The sequence below is a fragment of the Physella acuta genome, unplaced genomic scaffold, assembly GCF_028476545.2.
Source record: "Physella acuta isolate Inbredline_101_S28 unplaced genomic scaffold, ASM2847654v3 ptg000283l, whole genome shotgun sequence".
Lineage (NCBI taxonomy): Eukaryota > Metazoa > Mollusca > Gastropoda > Physidae > Physella > Physella acuta.
In genome coordinates, this window is record NW_026731802.1 from 858,023 (window position 1) to 879,123 (window position 21,101).

Consider the following 21,101-nt stretch of genomic DNA (forward strand, 5'->3'; position numbering starts at 1 on the left):
ACAAACCTCCACATAACTCAAAGCATAATTTTGGCTGAAAGTGGTAGTGATGTCATGATGTGATCAGACACTGAGTGACGTCATCACCTTGTGATCCAGCTGTTCACATGATATGCTCAGCCTCCACCCATGACACAATGGGGCATATTGAATTCTTTTGGGAACTAGTGGCTGTACAACATAAAATATCCAGCAGTCTCAAGTGGTCTCTTACATCAGTGCATGCAGTTGAAAGACCAGTTACCACAGTCTTGCTTATTATCATCAATTTTAGACCTCTAAAAGTTAAGCCTATACATATTAATTATATATGTACACTGCACTGCCAATCACCACTAATGATTTTTTAATTTCAGAAATGATGGTATTAAATATCAACAGTAAAACCTAAAATATGTTGAGAAAAATAAAGATGTTTTTTTTAATACATCAGCCACAAACAGAGGCATAGTATTAGCATTTATATTCTACTTTTTGTACATGTCAGTAACATGATCAAACATTGTAAGGGCACTTAAACTGTCCAGCCAGAGGTACCCACTAATAAAGTTTAAACTGTCCAGCCAGAGGTACCCACTAAAATAGTTTAAACTGTCCAGCCAGAGGTACCCACTAATAAAGTTTAAACTGTCCAGCCAGAGGTACCCACTAAGATAGTTTAAACTGTCCAGCCAGAGGTACCCACTAATAAAGTTTAAACTGTCCAGCCAGAGGTACCCACTAAAATAGTTTAAACTGTCCAGCCAGAGGTACCCACTAATAAAGTTTAAACTGTCCAGCCAGAGGTACCCACTAAAATAGTTTAAACTGTCCAGCCAGAGGTACCCACTAAAAAAGTTTAAACTGTCCAGCCAGAGGTACCCACTAAGATAGTTTAAACTGTCCAGCCAGAGGTACCCACTAAGATAGTTTAAACTGTCCCCACTAAGATAGTCTACTGTGCTGGAGATGTTTCTTTGACCCTTTACCAGCCGGGGCATTTAAAACTATTTACTTCTAAGGACAGGCAAAAAGATTGGGTATTTTTCAACTAAGGTCATTTTTAAAAATTAAAACAAAATAATCTCTTAAATTAAAAAATAAAATTCGTTATACACAAAACGTTTATGTATGCAGTTAAAGAGGATAGTTTACTAATAATAAATAACACTAATCCCAGAAAAGCGTGAACAAAAAACTACTAATATTTCCATGAAAAATTTATTTTAAAATCAAATGCAAAAAAAAAAAAACTATTTTAGTCACTGAAGCTACTTTCTTTATCAATAATTACATAAAAAATAAAGCCTGATTTAATTAGATTTTATTTCACTAATTATATTAAAATTATATGAAAAAAAAATCAACTAGTGATAGAAAGAATAACCTCAATGAAAATTTCCCGCTTCCTCTGGTATTTTCAAAACCTAGTTACCAACAAGACTTCCGCTACAAAGCATAAAAATATTGTTTTATAGAGTACTTTGGGCACACCGGACTGTACCACACAAAAAAATTCTAGGGCAACCGCAGATGCATAAACCTGTAAAGGGTTAAGGAAAAAAAACAACAACCAAGGGCTCATTTAGTAGTTTTGTGTACATTGAATTAGACGGGTCGGCGCGGTTGAGTCAGTAAAGCTCATGGTTGCTAAACCGAAAAAGTCTCTGGCAGATGAGGCTTGTTAGCTGGGGACAGCCGCTCTTCTAGGAGAGACAACTCCGAAATCAAACTACTGCTGCCTTGTAGTTTGTTCTTGGTTGGACAAAGGCTATGAAAGCAAATCCAAAAAGAAAAGCAGGCTGAAATTGGAGTCAATGGCGCATAACCAGTTGACACGTATCCTTAATTGTGATGGAGGCGTGGTCGAGTCAGCAAAAGCTCATGGTTGATAAATTCAGACCCTCTGGCAGATAAGGCTCATAACCTTCCAACACTAAAAATTAAGAGCGAAGAAGAATTAGTCATTCCATTGTACTGTGCTAATCAGTCACCATGTTGGTATTTTTTTTCCCTTAAAAAAAAAACCACTTGCAATATTCCAACTAAACCTCTAAATCAGGGGTCTCCAAACTTTTCAGTCCGAGGGCCGCATCAGCTATCAATTTTCAGTTCGGGGGCCAGTTTCTTCCAGGCATGTCGTGATTTTTCTGGGCAAAGTTCCTCAGCAATTACCAACAAACTTTTTTCCGTGGACGAAAAGATCTCCGCGGGCCGGATGAGAGGACATCGCGGGCCGCAGTTTAGAGACCCCTGCTCTAAATAATAAAAATTGAAAGAATCAAATTTTTAACAATTGTTTTATTTATAACTGTGGTTGAAGAACAAATATTTCATTTAAGTCTATCCCATCTCCATATGCTCCCATCATCACTGACTGCCAGCATGATATTTCCATCTTTAGACAGGGCTGTTTGCCGGATGGCTGAGTTACATTTGTGGTGAGACAGTTTGGTGAATCTGTCAAAAGGTAGCAAGGCTGAGTTACATTTGTGGTGAGAAAGTTTGGTGTCAAAAGGTAGCAAGGCTGAGTTACATTTGTGGTGAGAAAGTTTGGTGTCAAAAGGTAGCAAGGCTGAGTTACATTTGTGGTAAGAAAGTTTGGTGCCAAAAGGTAGCAAGGCTGAGTTACATTTGTGGTGAGAAAGTTTGGTGAATCTGTCAAAAAGTAGCAAGGCTGAGTTACATTTGTGGTGAGAAAGTTTGGTGTCAAAAGGTAGCAAGGCTGAGTTACATTTGTGGTGAGAAAGTTTGGTGTCGAAAGGTAGCAAGGCTGAGTTACATTTGTGGTGAGAAAGTTTGGTGTCGAAAGGTAGCAAGGCTGAGTTACATTTGTGGTGAGAAAGTTTGGTGTCAAAAGGTAGCAAGGCTGAGTTACATTTGTGGTGAGAAAGTTTGGTGCCAAAAGGTAGCAAGGCTGAGTTACATTTGTGGTGAGAAAGTTTGGTGAATCTGTCAAAAAGTAGCAAGGCTGAGTTACATTTGTGGTGAGAAAGTTTGGTGTCAAAAGGTAGCAATGCTAAGTTACATTTGTGGTGAGAAAGTTTGGTGTCAAAAGGTAGCAAGGCTGAGTTACATTTGTGGTGAGAAAGTTTGGTGTCGAAAGGTAGCAAGGCTGAGTTACATTTGTGGTGAGAAAGTTTGGTGTCAAAAGGTAGCAAGGCTGAGTTACATTTGTGGTGAGAAAGTTTGGTGTCAAAAGGTAGCAAGGCTGAGTTACATTTGTGGTGAGAAAGTTTGGTGTCAAAAGGTAGCAAGGCTGAGTTACATTTGTGGTGAGAAAGTTTGGTGTCAAAAGGTAGCAAGGCTGAGTTACATTTGTGGTGAGAAAGTTTGGTGTCAAAAGGTAGCAAGGCTGAGTTACATTTGTGGTAAGAAAGTTTGGTGCCAAAAGGTAGCAAGGCTGAGTTACATTTGTGGTGAGAAAGTTTGGTGAATCTGTCAAAAAGTAGCAAGGCTGAGTTACATTTGTGGTGAGAAAGTTTGGTGTCAAAAGGTAGCAATGCTGAGTTACATTTGTGGTGAGAAAGTTTGGTGTCAAAAGGTAGCAAGGCTGAAGCCAATGAAAAATTGTACCTAGTCTGTGTGGGGTCATCAACCTCCAGGTCCCAGACAAAGATGTGACCCACTTGATTGCCCAGTGCCATCACCTGTCATACACAGTGGAGAGAGAGTTGGAATTTCTTAGTGACCATCCAACACTAATTTACCTATTAAAAATAAACTGATTTGCATACCCTGTTGTTAAGGGCATGGGCAGGTGACGAGTACCAACTTCCGTATTTCCGAGTCTAAAGATATAATATTTGGCTAATAGTTATAACCCAAAGGGTTAAATATAAAAATATTTCAAATTTTTTTTAAATACTCCGTTGCCATGGTGATGGCGGCCATATTGGATTTAATTGACAATTTTTAAATGGAAATAACTCATGAACACTTAATATAGTCTGGAGACACATGTGTTTAAGAATTCTGATAATTACATTTTCAAAAATGAAGATAGTTTTTTTTTTTACTTTAATTTCTTCCAATTTTTTCACTATTTCAACAATTAAAAAATAATTTTTTTTTTCAAAAAGTGTTCTATCAGTTTTATTTGAATATATATAGCCTACAGCGTAACTGGAGCAAATTTAGTTGAGTTCTGATAATTATTAACAAAGTTATTTCAACAATGGTACAAAAAAACATCAAACTTAGAAAAATGCAAAAAACCAACATAAAGTTGGACAAAATGAAAATTAACTTTCATTAAAATAATTAAAAATTGGCCACATTCATAAGCCAGAAGTATGGTGCTGCTGAATCAATTCCTTCAGAGCTTGTTTAGCTGCTAGTTTCCTTTTTTTCTGGCGCTCTTTGCTTTTACCGTAAGCTGTAGTCAGGCTGTTGTCAAGACGTCTTCTTTGGCGTCCTTCACTTAGTCTTTGACTAAGGTTTCCTTCTTTTGACAGTATTGCCATAACTTGCATGGGCCCAAAATTGGATTCTGCTATTGCAGAAACAGCAGCATATTTTGTATGGTCCCATGTCTAAAGCCAATGATGTCATTGTTTATTGTGAATGTCCTTGTTCTGGTTTCTTTTGCAGTTGTATACTTACTGTTTACAACATATTTACAACTGCCACACCATGCTTTAAGCAAACCCTTTACACTTTTTTTCATCAATAGTAGCCACTATATCACAGTTACACTCTGGGCAAGGAAATTTATTGATAAAACCAAGAAGCAAATCACCGTCATCAATAAATCTGCATGGCTGTGGTTTACAATTAGCACTACCAGTACTAGATGTAGCATTGCTTTCTTCTGTCTGTAAAAACTGAGTCTTACATTACCAGTTTCTTATTAGTAAATGTGCTTATTGCATCTGCATAAGTGCTTGTCTGAATAGTTCTAGACTGAGTAAGGTAGCTGCAATCAGTTGCATTCAGACATGCCTTGTTTTAGACTTTACTTAGATGTGTTTCTATTTTTAGTGAGTGTTTGGTTCTAACCATAATCGAAAAAGAAACAAATTTAATCCTCTCACTGCTTTTGATAATTCACACAAATTAACCTAAATGGTTAATAGTATATTTAATTGAAATAATTATATGTTAAAATAATGTAAGTATTTCACAGACGCTTAGAGAAACAAAATTAAACCAAATCAAACATTGCAACGCACTGAAACTAAGGGAATGTTTACTACTGAAGCGAAACAACCAAGCGCTAACTAGCTTCCGCCGCTGAAGGCCAATGAAAAAATTGAGGTAAAAAATTTGCATACCGAAAAAACCCGACTGAGTAAAATAAACAACTTTATGACGTAGAAAAATAATCATATTAAAATAGGTATTTTGATTGGTCCTTTAATTTTAGAACAAATAAAGAAAGGAGATCACATCCTTTCCATTGATATGAAACACATTAGACTTACGCGAAGCCTAATATCACTTTTCTAGGTCCAAAAATGGCCATTTTTACCAAAAAAGTAAACCAATGACGCTATACACACTACTTTGAACCCAGTTTTTCATTGATAAATAATGCTTTTAGGGTCATAACCATGTCATTTTTAGATTCAACAATGGTTATTCTGTATAGATCAAGTAAAAGTGGGAAATCGATGATTTTGTGGATTTTTGACAACAAAAAAAACCACCCGCCCATGCCCTTAAGCCTAATAATATAGTGTGTACATTTGTAACTCTCCACCCTGTCTAGATTTATTTTTTGCAAATACCATCTTAGAGGCTGCATAGCTAGAACATCCCCCCCCCCTACCAACCTGTTGGTTGTAGTCCAGTGAAAACCTCATGTACCAGATTTCACACTCCTTGTACTCAAACCTGTGGAGCACCCACACATTGTCATCAGATTTCCCCTTGCCTGGCTCATCACATTTCATCTTTGCTGGCTCCTCACATCTCACCTTGGCTGGCTCATCACATTTGACCTTGAGTGGGTCATGGTGGCTTCCTGGCCGCCAACACACAATGCAGTTTTCACAAGACTGAAACCAGAAGATCACTGGTCAACACAAACTGTTCAACTAGCTATATGCCTGTCAACACAAACTGTTCAACTAGCTATATGCCTGTCAACACAAACTGTTCAACTCTAGCTATACTCCTGTCAACACAAACTGTTCTACTCTAGCTATACTCCTGTCAACACAAACTGTTCAACTCTAGCTATACTCCTGTCAACACAAACTGTTCTACTCTAGCTATACTCCTGTCAACACAAACTGTTCAACTCTAGCTATACTCCTGTCAACACAAACTGTTCAACTCTAGCTATACTCCTGTCAACACAAACTGTTCAACTAGCTATACTCCTGTCAACACAAACTGTTCAACTAGCTATACTCCTGTCAACACAAACTGTTCAACTCTAGCTATACTCCTGTCAACACAAACTGTTCAACTAGCTATATTCCTGTCAACACAAATTGTTCAACTCTAGCTATACTCCTGTCAACACAAACTGTTCAACTCTAGCTATACTCCTGTCAACACAAACTGTTCAACTAGCTATACTCCTGTCAACACAAACTGTTCAGCTCTAGCTATACTCCTGTCAACACAAATTGTTCAGCTCTAGCTATACTCCTGTCAACACAAACTGTTCAACTCTAGCTATACTCCTGTCAACACAAACTGTTCAGCTCTAGCTATACTCCTGTCAACACAAATTGTTCAGCTCTAGCTATACTCCTGTCAACACAAACTGTTCAACTCTAGCTATACTCCTGTCAACACAAACTGTTCAACTCTAGCTATACTCCTGTCAACACAAACTGTTCTACTCTAGCTATACTCCTGTCAACACAAACTGTTCAACTCTAGCTATACTCCTGCTATGTTTACAATCAAGTTGGGTATCACATTTTAGAATTGCCTTTGAATGTTTACACTCATTTTCAGAAATTCCTTGAATTGTTTCAATATATTACTTATACTTAGAAATTCAGTGTAATTGAATGCTCTTCCCACACTTAACTGCCCTTTTGCAGATGCTTTACATAACATATTCTGAAACATTCTTTTAAATACAAATAAACTTGATTGAAAACCTAAACCTAAGGAATAGAATTTAAAACTTCAGGTTAACTTTTAGTTTTAAGTTAGTGCATTGATAATTTCCTTCTTAGTTTAACACATTTTTTATCTTGTCTAATTTACTATTACAAATCCCTAAGAGAGTGTTTATTTGGTATTCATCCCTTATTTTATAAATGAAAATTATGCAGAAAATTATCCCAGTTAGTGATTTCATTAGTCTTACCTTTGACAAGACCAGATTCCCCAACCACCGCACACAATCCACATAATTCCTGTGGATGTCTCTGGTTGAAAAGTCAGGAAAATGGCAATACTCTGTGGGAAAAGGGCTGAAAAAAAAAACAGTTCATAAAATCTAAGCATCTGCTAGAAGTAGAAAAACTGCAGAAATCTATAATTTTCTAGCTGCACAAATCTAAGCATCTGCTAGAAGTAGAAAAACTGCAGAAATCTATAATTTTCTAGCTGCACAAATCTAAGCATCTGCTAGAAGTAGAAAAACTGCAGAAATCTATAATTTTCTAGCTGCACAAATCTAAGCATCTGCTAGAAGTAGAAAAACTGCAGAAATCTATAATTTTCTAGCTGCACAAATCTAAGCATCTGCTAGAAGTAGAAAAACTGCAGAAATCTATAATTTTCTAGCTGCACAAATCTAAGCATCTGCTAGAAGTAGAAAAACTGCAGAAATCTATAATTTTCTAGCTGCACAAATCTAAGCATCTGCTAGAAGTAGAAAAACTGCAGAAATCTATAATTTTCTAGCTGCACAAATCTAAGCATCTGCTAGAAGTAGAAAAACTGCAGAAATCTATAATTTTCTAGCTGCACAAATCTAAGCATCTGCTAGAAGTAGAAAAACTGCAGAAATCTATAATTTTCTAGCTGCACAAATCTAAGCATCTGCTAGAAGTAGAAAAACTGCAGAAATCTATAATTTTCTAGCTGCACATTGAGGGCCTGACTGGGTTCCTGGAAAGGTTTTTTGTTTTATTTTGACTTCTACTAATGACAGAATAGAAGAAGGAAGACCTGCCAGACATGCCTACCTAAAGTAAAAACAGTCATGCCTAAAAAGAGGAATTTGAAGCCAAAAAGAGGAACATAGACACTATTTTACCAAGTCAAAAATATAAAAAAATGATTTAAAAGAAGTCAAATTCTCATGACATAATAAAAGATGGAAGACCTACTCATCATTCTTAGCTGGACTGTAGCTGTGTGAGTCCAGCAAAGCTTTCTTGATGTCGGCTTTCTGGAGATTCCAGACTTTCAGGGAATGGTCCATGCCACAAGACACAATCTTGGTGCCACTCAGGTTAAAATCCTGAGGAGAAAAATACCTGCTACGTCATTGTGTACACATTACTTGTTGAGGAGATAAACAGCAGCTCTGTTATTGTGTACACATTACTTGTTGAGGAGATAAATACCAGCTCTGTCATTGTGTACACATTACTTGTTGAGTAGATTAATACCTGCTCTGTCATTGTGTACACATTACTTGTTGAGGAGATAAACAGCAGCTCTGTTATTGTGTACACATTACTTGTTGAGGAGATAAATACCAGCTCTGTCATTGTGTACACATTACTTGTTGAGTAGATTAATACCTGCTGTCATTGTGTACACATTACTTGTTGAGGAGATAAACAGCAGCTCTGTTATTGTGTACACATTACTTGTTGAGGAGATAAATACCAGCTCTGTCATTGTGTACACATTACTTGTTGAGTAGATTAATACCTGCTCTGTCATTGTGTACAAATTACTTGTTGAGGAGATAAACAGCAGCTCTGTTATTGTGTACACATTACTTGTTGAGGAGATAAATACCAGCTCTGTCATTGTGTACACATTACTTGTTGAGTAGATTAATACCTGCTCTGTCATTGTGTACACATTACTTGTTGAGGAGATAAACAGCAGCTCTGTTATTGTGTACACATTACTTGTTGAGGAGATAAACAGCAGCTCTGTCATTGTGTACACATTACTTGTTGAGGAGATTAATACCAGCTCTGTCATTGTGTACACACTACTTGTTGATGAGATTAATACCTGCTCTGTCATTGTGTACACATTACTTGTTGAGGAGATTAATACCTGCTCTGTCATTGTGTACACACTACTTGTTGAGGAGATTAATACCTGCTCTGTCATTGTGTACACACTACTTGTTGATGAGATTAATACCTGCTCTGTCATTGTGTACACACTACTTGTTGAGTAGATTAATACCTGCTCTGTCATTGTGTACACATTACTTGTTGAGGAGATTAATACCTGCTCTGTCATTGTGTACACATTACTTGTTGAGGAGATTAATACCTGCTCTGTCATTGTGTACACATTACTTGTTGAGGAGATTAATACCTGCTCTGTCATTGTGTACACATTACTTGTTGAGTAGATTAATAGCTGCTCTGTCATTGTGTACACATTACTTGATGAGATTAATACCAGCTCTGTCATTGTGTACACATTACTTGTTGAGGAGATAAATACCAGCTCTGTCATTGTGTGCACACTACTTGTTGAGGAGATAAATACCTGCTCTGTCATTGTGTACACATTACTTGTTGAGGAGATTAATACCAGCTCTGTCATTGTGTACACATTACTTGTTGAGGAGATAAATACCAGCTCTGTCATTGTGTGCACACTACTTGTTGAGATAAACAGACATCATTTTGGCTGGCTTGGTGTCCCAGTTATTCAAAACCCTGGGTACCTCCATTAGCTGTTTCACAAGCACAAAAGCTTGACCATCCTCATGGTGGATGTATTTGGTAACATAGTGCTCCATATGGCATCCATTCAAATCTTTGGTAACATAGTGCTCCATATGGCATCCATTCAAATCTTTGGTAACATAGTGCTCCATATGGCATCCATTTAAATCTTTGGTAACATATTGCTCCATATGGCATCCATTCAAATCTTTGGTAACATAGTGCTCCATATGGCATCCATTCAAATCTTTGGTAACATAGTGCTCCATATGGCATCCATTCAAATCTTTGGTAACATAGTGCTCCATATGGCATCCATTCAAATCTTTGGTAACATAGTGCTCCATATGGCATCCATTTAAATCTTTGGTAACATAGTGCTCCATATGGCATCCATTCAAATCTTTGGTAACATAGTGCTCCATATGGCATCCATTTAAATCTTTGGTAACATAGTGCTCCATATGGCATCTATTTAAATCTTTGGTAACATAGTGCTCCATATGGCATCCATTCAAATCTTTGGTAACATAGTGCTCCATATGGCATCCATTTAAATCTTTGGTAACATAGTGCTCCATATGGCATCCATTCAAATCTTTGGTAACATAGTGCTCCATATGGCATCCATTTAAATCTTTGGTAACATAGTGCTCCATATGGCATCTATTTAAATCTTTGGTAACATAGTGCTCCATATGGCATCCATTTAAATCTTTGGTAACATAGTGCTCCATATGGCATCCATTCAAATCTTTGGTAACATAGTGCTCCATATGGCATCCATTTAAATCTTTGGTAACATAGTGCTCCATATGGCATCTATTTAAATCTTTGGTAACATAGTGCTCCATATGGCATCCATTTAAATCTTTGGTAACATAGTGCTCCATATGGCATCTATTTAAATCTTTGGTAACATAGTGCTCCATATGGCATCCATTCAAATCTTTGGTAACATAGTGCTCCATATGGCATCCATTTAAATCTTTGGTAACATAGTGCTCCATATGGCATCCATTCAAATCTTTGGTAACATAGTGCTCCATATGGCATCCATTTAAATCTTTGGTAACATAGTGCTCCATATGGCATCTATTTAAATCTTTGGTAACATAGTGCTCCATATGGCATCCATTTAAATCTTTGGTAACATAGTGCTCCATATGGCATCCATTCAAATCTTTGGTAACATAGTGCTCCATATGGCATCCATTCAAATCTTTGGTAACATAGTGCTCCATATGGCATCCATTCAAATCTTTGGTAACATAGTGCTCCATATGGCATCCATTCAAATCTTTCTTTTGACAAGTGTCATCAGTTGGTCTGACTTTGTTTCTATCTAAAGGACCCTCTCCAGCAACAGACATTTTCCAGTCTAGAGAAAAGACTATCCAGCACTAAGATGATAAGTTACAACCATTCTGTCTTACACTGAGCTAACCAGCAAACAACTTACAGCACTGAGTACTTCATCTCTGTGTCCATCAACCCCACCAAAGATCACAGCACACACTCCTGTCTTCACATTCCACACTCGGAGATCGTGATCTGAAAAAGTTCAACCCACACCTTAAAAATCTTACTTTACCATAACCAACATCTTACTCTAGTACTACCATCATAATCTAAATCAATATCCAGATATGCCTACCCCTGGCGACCAAAAAAAGTAACACTCATCTCAAAAAAGAGAAATTTGGAGACAAAAAGAGGAACACACCAAAAATAAATAATTAAAATAAGACTAATTTACACACAGTAGAGTAGATACAAGCATATGTAAAGTGTTTAGTAGGTTATATATAGTCTCTAAGCTACATCTAAATAATGTCCATTTACAACTTTTTAACTATTTTGGACAATTCCTGGCTTGCTATGTACTAAGCCAAATGAACACCAAAAGCCGAAGCACAAGAAGTTAAAGCCTACCTAGCTTGTAATACTGCAAGTATTACTAGATCTAGATAGAGATTAATAAATAAAAAATAAGCGAGTTATTTATGATTTTATGGTGTTTTCCTCCGTACATTTTTTTACGCATAATTTAAATCTACTATTTAGTTTCAAATGTCAAAATGAACATTTACTTCTGAAATATTGTGTTTGATCTGAGCATAGTGGCTAATTCTCAAAAATTTCCATAGTCCATAGCAAGCCAGGAATTATCCAAAAACATTTAAGGTAGCCAGACAAGAGCTCAGATAGCCAAACTACTACAGGCCAGGTGGCCAAACTACTACAGGTAAACAGACAATTGTCTAGATAAGCAGACACAAGCTGAGGGGAAAAACATGAGGCAACATTTACCTTTGCTAACAGATAATAATAAATTATTATCTTTTGGCTTAAATTTCAGCTCATTGACTGCATTTCCATGGCCAACAAATTGCTGAAACCAGAAGGAAAATGTCAGAAAACATACAAATGCTAAGCTTAGACAAACGCTAACTAAATCATACACAGCTACAGGCAAGAATATTACAACTGACCTTAATGCACTGCCCCATAGTTGGACTAATGATGCGGATGATCCCACGAACACCAGCTACAGCTAAGATTGGTTGACCAGAAGCATCATCAAAGGACCAGGCGCAGCAATAGAAATTTTCTTCTGTCTCATCCAGTTAAGGAATAGCTTTACTCTAACTACATCTCAGTAGGTTTACTCTAACTTCATCTCAGTAGGTTTACTCTAACTTCATCTCAGTAGCTTTACACTAACTTGATATGGGTGGCTTTACTGCAAATTCATCTCAGTAGGTTTACTCTAACTTCATCTCAGTAGGTTTACTCTAACTTCATCTCAGTAGGTTTACTCTAACTTCATCTCAGTAGGTTTACTCTAACTTCATCTCAGTAGCTTTACTCTAACTTCATCTCAGTAGGTTTACTCTAACTTCATCTCAGTAGGTTTACTCTAACTTCATCTCAGTAGGTTTACTCTAACTACATCTTAGTAGGTTTACTCTAACTTCATCTCAGTAGGTTTACTCTAACTTCATCTCAGTAGGTTTACTCTAACTTCATCTCAGTAGCTTTACTCTAACTACATCTCAGTAGGTTTACACTAACTTCATCTCAGTAGGTTTACTCTAACTACATCTCAGTAGGTTTACTCTAACTTCATCTCAGTAGGTTTACTCTAACTACATCTCAGTAGGTTTACTCTTTGTATTGGTAGGTTTACTCTAACTTTGTACCTGTAGGTTTACTCTAACTATACATCAGTAATTTTTTACTCTAACTTCATATCAATCTGAAACTCAATTGTATCTATAATATGCACTAGATATAAACCTTAGGCTCAGCTGCAATGAATACGAGGCTATAAACCTTAAGCTCAGCTGCAATGAATACGAGGCTATAAACCTTAAGCTCAGCTGCAATGAATACGAGGCTATCAACCTTAGGCTCAGCTGCAGTGAATACGAGGCTATAAACCTTAGGCTCAGCTGCAATGAATCCGAGGCTATAAACCTTAGGCTCAGCTGCAATGAATCCGAGGCTATCAACCTTAGGCTCAGTTGCAGTGAATACGAGGCTATAAACCTTAGGCTCAGCACAAGGATACACAAGGGTCAGCATAAGATTGAAGCAGCTTGATCCTGCCACCATCATGACACTCATAGATTGTAACCTGGAGAAATAGAGACACATTTCTCTTGTACACTCACAGATAGTTATCTTGTACACACATCAAACTAAAAAGATAAAAACTTCTCAATCGATATATGGTTTGTCAGTTTGTATTTTATGCCTTGCATCCGATCACAACTTGATTCTTCTCTATAAACAGTATATAAAAACAATAAAAAATAAAAGTTGATTGCGGTTTGACACCATTTATCCGATCTGCATAAACTTAGGGAGTTGATTTTTAAGATTTTATGGGCCCCGGGAGTGCGATTTTTCGCTCTATATGGCGGCTCCGGGAGCACGCCATTTTTGTCACGGTTTAGCGCCCAGAGTTCCAGAACACTGTTGTAGCACTTGGTAACCGTTAATCGGTGTCCTATATAGCAGGAAAAGGGTACTACTATATTCAGCTGTAAATTGAACTATAACAGACGCAGCCACTGGCGACCCGGTGATTGCTTGTAAAATGGGATGTAGGTTATAAAAGCTTGTAAAATGTAGGTTAGAAACTTATACTATAAAAGCTTGTAAAATGGGAAGTAGGTTATAAAAGCTTGTAAAATGGGAAGTAGCTTATAAAAGCTTGTAAAATGGGAAGTATGTTATAAAAGCTTATAAAATGGGATGTAGCTTATAAAAGCTTGTAAAATGGGATGTAGGTTATAAAAGCTTGTAAAATGGGAAGTAGGTTATAAAAGCTTGTAAAATGGGAAGTAGGTTATAAAAGCTTGTAAAATGGGAAGTAGGTTATAAAAGCTTGTAAAATGGGATGTAGGTTATAAAAGCTTGTAAAATGGGAAGTAGGTTACAAAAGCTTGTAAAATGGGATGTAGCTTATAAAATGGGAAGTAGGTTATAAAAGCTTGTAAAATGGGATGTTGCTTATAAAAGCTTGTAAAATGGGAAGTAGCTCATAAAAGCTTGTAAAATGGGATGTAGCTTATAAAAGCTTGTAAAATGTAGGTTAGAAACTTACACTATAAAAGCTTGTAAAATTGTAAGTAGGCTATAAAAGCTTGTAAAATGGGATGTAGCTTATAAAAGCTTGTAAAATGGGATGTAGGTTATAAAAGCTTGTAAATGGGAAGTAGGTTATAAAAGCTTGTAAAATGGGAAGTAGGTTATAAAAGCTTGTAAAATGGGAAGTAGGTTATAAAAGCTTGTAAATGGGAAGTAGGTTATAAAAGCTTGTAAAATGGGAAGTAGGTTATAAAAGCTTGTAAAATGGGAAGTAGGTTATAAAAGCTTGTAAAATGGGATGTAGGTTATAAAAGCTTGTAAAATGGGAAGTAGGTTAGAAACTTACACTATAAAACAGGGGTCTCCAAACTACGGCCCGTGATGTCCTCTCATCCGGCCCGCGGAGATGTTTTTGTCCACGGAAAAGACGTTAGTTGGTGACGGCTGTGGAACTTTGCCGAGAAAAATCAAAGACATGCCTGATAGAAACTGGCCCCCGAACTGAAATTTGATAGTCAATGCGGCCCTCGGACTGAAAAGTTTGGAGACCCCTGCTATAAAAGCTTGTAAAAACATTGGCTACCAACTTACTCTGTTGTGTCCAACTGTGGCAAATAAAATGGGATCTGTCTCTTTCATGACTAAATTTATTTGAATTCCAAATAAAGGTTGTCCATGATCTTCCTGTTAAATTTTGAGTTTAAAAAAAAAATTCAGCCAATAATTTTATTTCAAACTTATCTATGACTAATCTATATATAATAATATGTGTCTGTCTATCTATCATCTGTTGATCTGTATCTATCTTTCTATCTATATATATATCATATAAGCGGCAAGGTAGTGTGTCAGTCTTTCCTTCTGTCGCTATAGATTTGGGAACCATAAAAAGTAAACACCACATGCTGTGATTTTACATGCATCTCATTATCTAGTTAAAAGTACAGGAGTTTTGTTCATTTATATAATATTTTAAATTTTTTAATGAAAGTTTTTACTCTTTTGCATACATCAACAAAAGAACGTGAAGAAAATATTAAATACACGTACATTGCTAAAACATATTAAACAAATCAGTGTCAAATAATATTTTCGCTTATAAGACTAAAAAATTTGATACATTTTTAAAATAGTAGGATTGAAAAAACTAATTAATTTAAATGTTTTATAATTTTGCCAGGGGAGGTAATTTAAAAAGAAATTCAACTCGCGCTAAATATTGCTATTTATGTTTTTTTTTTTTTATGTGTTTGCAGTTGAGTTTCAATTGTGTTGTGTTTGTGTTGCGATAGCATTTGTGGGGTTTTTTTTGTGTTTGTATTTGTTTTTTCTTTTTGATTTGTTTTTTCTTTTTGTGTCTGCGTGTTTGTGTTTTTTTTGTGTTTGTGTTAATTTGCATTTGCAATGTGTTTTCTTTTGTGAACGGAGAGAACAGTGTCGGTAGAACATGAAGTACGTAGTAGTACAGAGTGTGTACCTGTGACTTTCATGTTATTCTTGGAACAGTGATTAAACAGTGAAGAAATAAAAGGTTGTAATCTTAACTGTAGTCAGAGTGTGTTTCTTTATACGAGTTGGATATGTCGTCAGTGCCAAATGGGGTGTCTACAGCTTAGAGGCATAATTTCTAAGCCGCGTATGAATACCCACAGACAGGTGGTTACATGCCTCTATTGGATGCTGCGAGAGGGGGTAGCACAAGACCTAACAAGGAACGTCACACGTCTGTCATGGCTACAGGACATTCCCCCCCCCCCTTCCCCGGAGCATATACCCTCACCCCCCATCCATCAAGTTAGAATCCTAACTCAAACTATATATCTTTATATAACCTTAATCCTAACCTTAAGAAAAATACAAAAACCTAAAACACAAAACCAACTCTAGACATTGGTTCAAGCCTAACCGTGACCATACAGTAATCCTAGCCCTAACCCTGACCATAACTAACCCTAAACCTAAATCTAGCCCTAACCCTAGCTCTAAACCTAACTGTACCTTAAGCTATGTCCGGGGGGGGGGGGGGTAATTTACAGGGGGTAATGCCCTGTTCTGTCTGTCATAATAACCTTTAAATAATTTGTGCATTTGAACTGCAGTTTGCATTTTTTGGTTTGTCTCTTATTCCTATTTATGGCCCGACAACGAAGAGTAGGTGTATCACTTCTAGAGGATTCTTCTTCTTTGGTGCTTGCTGTACTTGAATTCTCATCCTGTTAATTTAAAACAATATCAGCTTATTAATTGATTTTAAAAAAGCAATAAATCTATTGACATTAGTGTGGTTGATGACACTAGCTAACCCTCAAGTAACAAACTGTTTGATACAAGATAAGACTTAATAAGGTTAATCAACAAAAATAAGAGAACAAAAGCAAAGCATTTCATTAGTTTCCAGGGCGAATTTAAAAATTAATATACTTATATTAAGCCACTTTTAAGATAAATGGGCCAGTTTGTCCAAAAAGTTTTTCATATAGGCCTATAAAATATATGAAATATATGTAAATTTCTATTGCCAGCATCCTTCAGCAACCATGTGCAAGGTTTTATCTTTATATCTTCACAAGCGTACTTATCCCTCACTTCAGCAACCATGTGCAAGGTTTTATCTTTATATCTTCACAAGCGTACTTATCCCTCACTTCAGCAACCATGTGCAAGGTTTTATCTTTATATCTTCACAAGCGTACTTATCCCTCACTTCAGCAACCATGTGCAAGGTTTTATCTTTATATCTTCACAAGCGTACTTATCCCTCACTTCAGCAACCATGTGCAAGGTTTTATCTTTATATCTTCACAAGCGTACTTATCCCTCACTTCAGCAACCATGTGCAAGGTTTTATCTTTATATCTTCACAAGCGTACTTATCCCTCACTTCAGCAACCATGTGCAAGGTTTTATCTTTATATCTTCACAAGCGTACTTATCCCTCACTTCAGCAACCATGTGCAAGGTTTTATCTTTATATCTTCACAAGCGTACTTATCCCTCACTTCAGCAACCATGTGCAAGGTTTTATCTTTATATCTTCACAAGCGTACTTATCCCTCACTTCAGCAACCATGTGCAAGGTTTTATCTTTATATCTTCACAAGCGTACTTATGTTGTCGCAGGGATAGAACAAAGTCTGATGAAATGCTTTACCAATCCCATGGCTACTTAAAACTAACATAAGCGCCATAGTGCTCACAGGATAACCCAGAGCGCAAATAGCATCCTGAAACAATGATGCAGATAGATTGCGTCATTCGCAAAAGTGACACAAATCAACAGGTTTTTTCTTTAACACGTAAAAAAAATTATTTGACATGTTATAAACATCAGTGTTACTTTCCTCGTGTTACAAAGTTATTTATTTTTAGAAGTGTGACTTTTTTTTTTAGATTTGAGCTGCCCTCCGAAAACTAAATTTTTTCCGAAAACATGCTCATTATTTCAAGAACTGTAGACTTTGGAAATTGTTTGGAGTTTTTTGATGGACAAAAGGAAACAACACAGTTAATAATCTAACCTTGGTTAATTTATCTGATTATTAAAAAAAATTTATTACAGGGCCATGAGCCATTTGAGCCTTTGGGGCGGGAACTGAAATTTTTGTTCGCAGCAAAAATTGCACCCTACCAGGGCACCGGCGGAGATGCCTGATTCAATTTAGTGAGCGACTGTAACGTCACATCCATTATCTATCGCATTGTTTAGAACAAACGCAGGCATCATTGCGATCAGAGGAAAGCCCAGGGCGTCAAATCGAACCATATAGGGGCGTTGGGAGATGCGCCTGGTTGTATATGGTCAATGATTATTGTTGCCCATCTTGTTTTTAGTGTATAGCCTTTTTTAAAAAATGAACTCAGGTGCCATAGTGCTCTCAGGGGAGCCCGGGGCACTTCGAGCCGTGCAATCTATGGGGCGCCATCCCTCATCCTCACCAAATTCCACCCCCCCCCCCCCCCCTTGGGAGCATTATTATGCCTTTTAATACTTTTATTCAGTTTGGTTGAAATTGGAACACTTATTTGTACAAATTGTCCATTTCTATTTTTGTAACCAACAAACAAAGCATTTCAGTCAGTCTCTTTGCTGTTTTTATTCATTTGTTAAAACAAAACTACAATACAAATAAATAAATCGTGTTTTCCTAATGTTTTGGTTATTATAATAAAAGGATGATATTTAGAATCGACCTTTTGAATCCCGGACAGATCGTCTGTCCGGCGTGGCCTCAACCAACCGATGGGCTCGTTGCATTGAGTTAAATATAAACTCAAAACAATAATATAAACAATCTTCTTTCAGTCGGTCAGGCCACATGCACGCATATCAGTGTTGTGTGTCGTGCCTTAACCAAAACAGCCTCCCTTCATTATAATTAGGCCTAGATATTTTTATAATTTAATTAATGAATTAGTTTGCTGATTTAAAAAAATAATTAGATCATTTCCTGTATGATGGATAGGAGTAGGTAAGTATTATCTTTTATTATGTAGTAATATGTAGGCCTATTTGTACTATTAAACATCTTAAAGAACATGTTAGGGCCTAGGTTTATTATTTATTTAATAATATTTGACACAAATATATCGATTGTAGGAAAAAAAGTCACAGGAAAAAAAAACACAGGAAAAAAAAACACAGAAAAAAAGTCACAGGAAAAAAAGTCACAGGAAAAAAAGTCACAAATATATATTTGCATGATATTTGTTAATACTTATGTATTAAATAATTAGAGAGTGCAAATTAACTTAGGATTAATTAAATGTAATGTAATGTGTGTAGGCTGTATACGCATAGGAATTTTTATAATTCATCTAAAAATATTTATTATGAAGTATGTAGATTGTAATTATTTTAAACTTAAGATTAGTAGCATTTAATAGAATGCCCCAAAGTCCATGTTTTTTCATCGCGTTTTTTAAAAAAAATACCAATATTAAATTACCGTGAAATGGTAAGTTCGTCGGACTTGCTGCCCTCAACTCATGGCAACAATAGTTATGTTTAGTTCAACCACCTTTACTGCCCACATTTATCACGCTCATTACATAACAAAACTTAGGATCAAAACAGAAAGCCGACAAGGTTCAAAGGCTGTCATTGACGCATAACGTCAACAACACAAATATGTTCGGACAATGCCTACTGAGGAGAGGCCGACCAGATAATAGCCTACAGCAAAATGTGCCTAAATTTCTTTTATAATTAACTTTTCTACCGTGTATTTAACTAAATACGTAACAAAAGTTGAAATTGTTATGTTAATTATTATAATTATCTTAGAGTATTTTTACTTACAATTGTTATAAATCATAATGCTTTTAACGTCTATAAATAATTTATGCTATCAAAAAATACAACCCATAACAATAAACATACAAAATTTACAATTCTTAACAAATTAATAAAAAGATTTCTAAAAAGATTTTTGTGACTTTTTTTTTGTGACTTTATTTCTGTGACTTTTTTTCCGATAAAATTTCTCCACTGTGACTTTTTTTCTGTGACTTTTTTTCCTAGCAAAAACTGTGACTTTTTTCTGTGTTTTTTTTTCCTGTGACTTTTTTTCCGTTTACCAATATATCACATTGAATATAGTTTGAATTTCAATAGGCCTACTTCTATTAAAGCCTTGACAATGAGGTAACTTTGGTAAAATCACGATATAGCGTCGGAAATTATTGGGTAATGTTCGTTGAGTTTCGGTAACATTCGTTACTGTAAACCATCGTTTATTTGACCGCTGAAATAAAAATAGAGTCAGGTGCATTAAATTATTGTATTGTAATTTAATGTTTAACTGACAAAAAAAAACGCAATAATTAGTAAATCTAAATATTATTAATAAAGTCGAGTGTAGTAATTAATGTTTTTTTTTTTAAGAAACAGAAAAAACCTGCAGAAGATTTGCGACAACCAGTTCTAGTTCTTTTAGTAAATAAGACGATTAGATTAACTAAAGTTAAAAGTAGTCAGAATATCTAGAATAATGTTTAGTAGCAGCAATAATTAGCACATACACTTAAAATAATTAGAAATACAAAATAATTAGCAAAACAGTATTTTAAATGCAACTAAAATCAATCCTTGCACATTTTTAAACATTAAGTATTAAAAATAATATGGCGGCAAATAAATTATGGTTTACAGTATTTCCGGTGGTTTCCGGAACGGCTCGACTACGCCATAGTTTTACTGTTTTTTACTGCTGTACAGTTCCGGAATAATAACCGACGCTATATCGTGATTTTACCGTAACTTTTTCGTACATTATTATTCTAGCCGCGGGCGATTTTACGCAGATCTAGAATTTCTAGATCCTATGACCTATACCTAAAGCCTAAAACGATAGATTACCCGTTACCGGCCCCCCTGGTCCTAACCCTGACTAATCTAAATCTAAACAGTTACTAGGCTATTAAAATTTTAAAAAGCCTTACTTCACTATCCATTTTTAGTGACTATTACTATTTAGATCTAGTCTACTATTACTAGTCTAGAATCTAGATATAATTATTCTTGCCGATGTTCTAGATAGAAATAAATCTACGCTTGATGTATAATTATAATTAGAATCTAGAGTTAGATCTAGAGATTAGGCTAGTTCTCAAGATTTAAGTCTGTAGTCTGCAGCTTTTTAAAAATGAAGGCCTGCGTCTAGGCCTAAGCACCAAAACAAAACAAAATATTTAATAAAAAAATAAAAAAAAAATTGCCGTCTGCCAGTG

The 21,101-nt window shown here is 35.9% G+C and overlaps 1 protein-coding gene across 1 annotated transcript; it reads right to left on the reverse strand.

Moving 5' to 3' along the window:
• Positions 1-2,260: 2,260 nt before the first annotated feature.
• Positions 2,261-21,062, reverse strand: LOC131939528 (polycomb protein EED). The gene is made up of 12 exons (XM_059297884.1): positions 20,814-21,062; positions 16,442-16,585; positions 14,964-15,056; positions 13,348-13,413; positions 12,266-12,391; positions 12,084-12,165; positions 11,233-11,324; positions 8,229-8,362; positions 7,259-7,364; positions 5,757-5,981; positions 3,556-3,629; positions 2,261-2,439 (listed from the first exon to the last, which is right to left on the reverse strand). The coding sequence occupies exons 1-12, from the start codon at positions 20,823-20,825 to the stop codon at positions 2,313-2,315; spliced, it is 1,281 nt and encodes a 426-aa protein (XP_059153867.1). The 5' UTR covers positions 20,826-21,062; the 3' UTR covers positions 2,261-2,312.
• Positions 21,063-21,101: the final 39 nt, after the last annotated feature.

Excerpts from the sequence above, each read along its gene's own strand:
- LOC131939528 (XM_059297884.1), bottom strand. Across the intron at positions 15,057-16,441 it reads AATGCACAAATTATTTAAAG|GAAGATCATGGACAACCTTT; the intron begins GTTATTATGACA and ends AAAATTTAACAG. Across the intron at positions 3,630-5,756 it reads CACTGGACTACAACCAACAG|GTGATGGCACTGGGCAATCA; the intron begins GTTGGTAGGGGG and ends TGTGTATGACAG.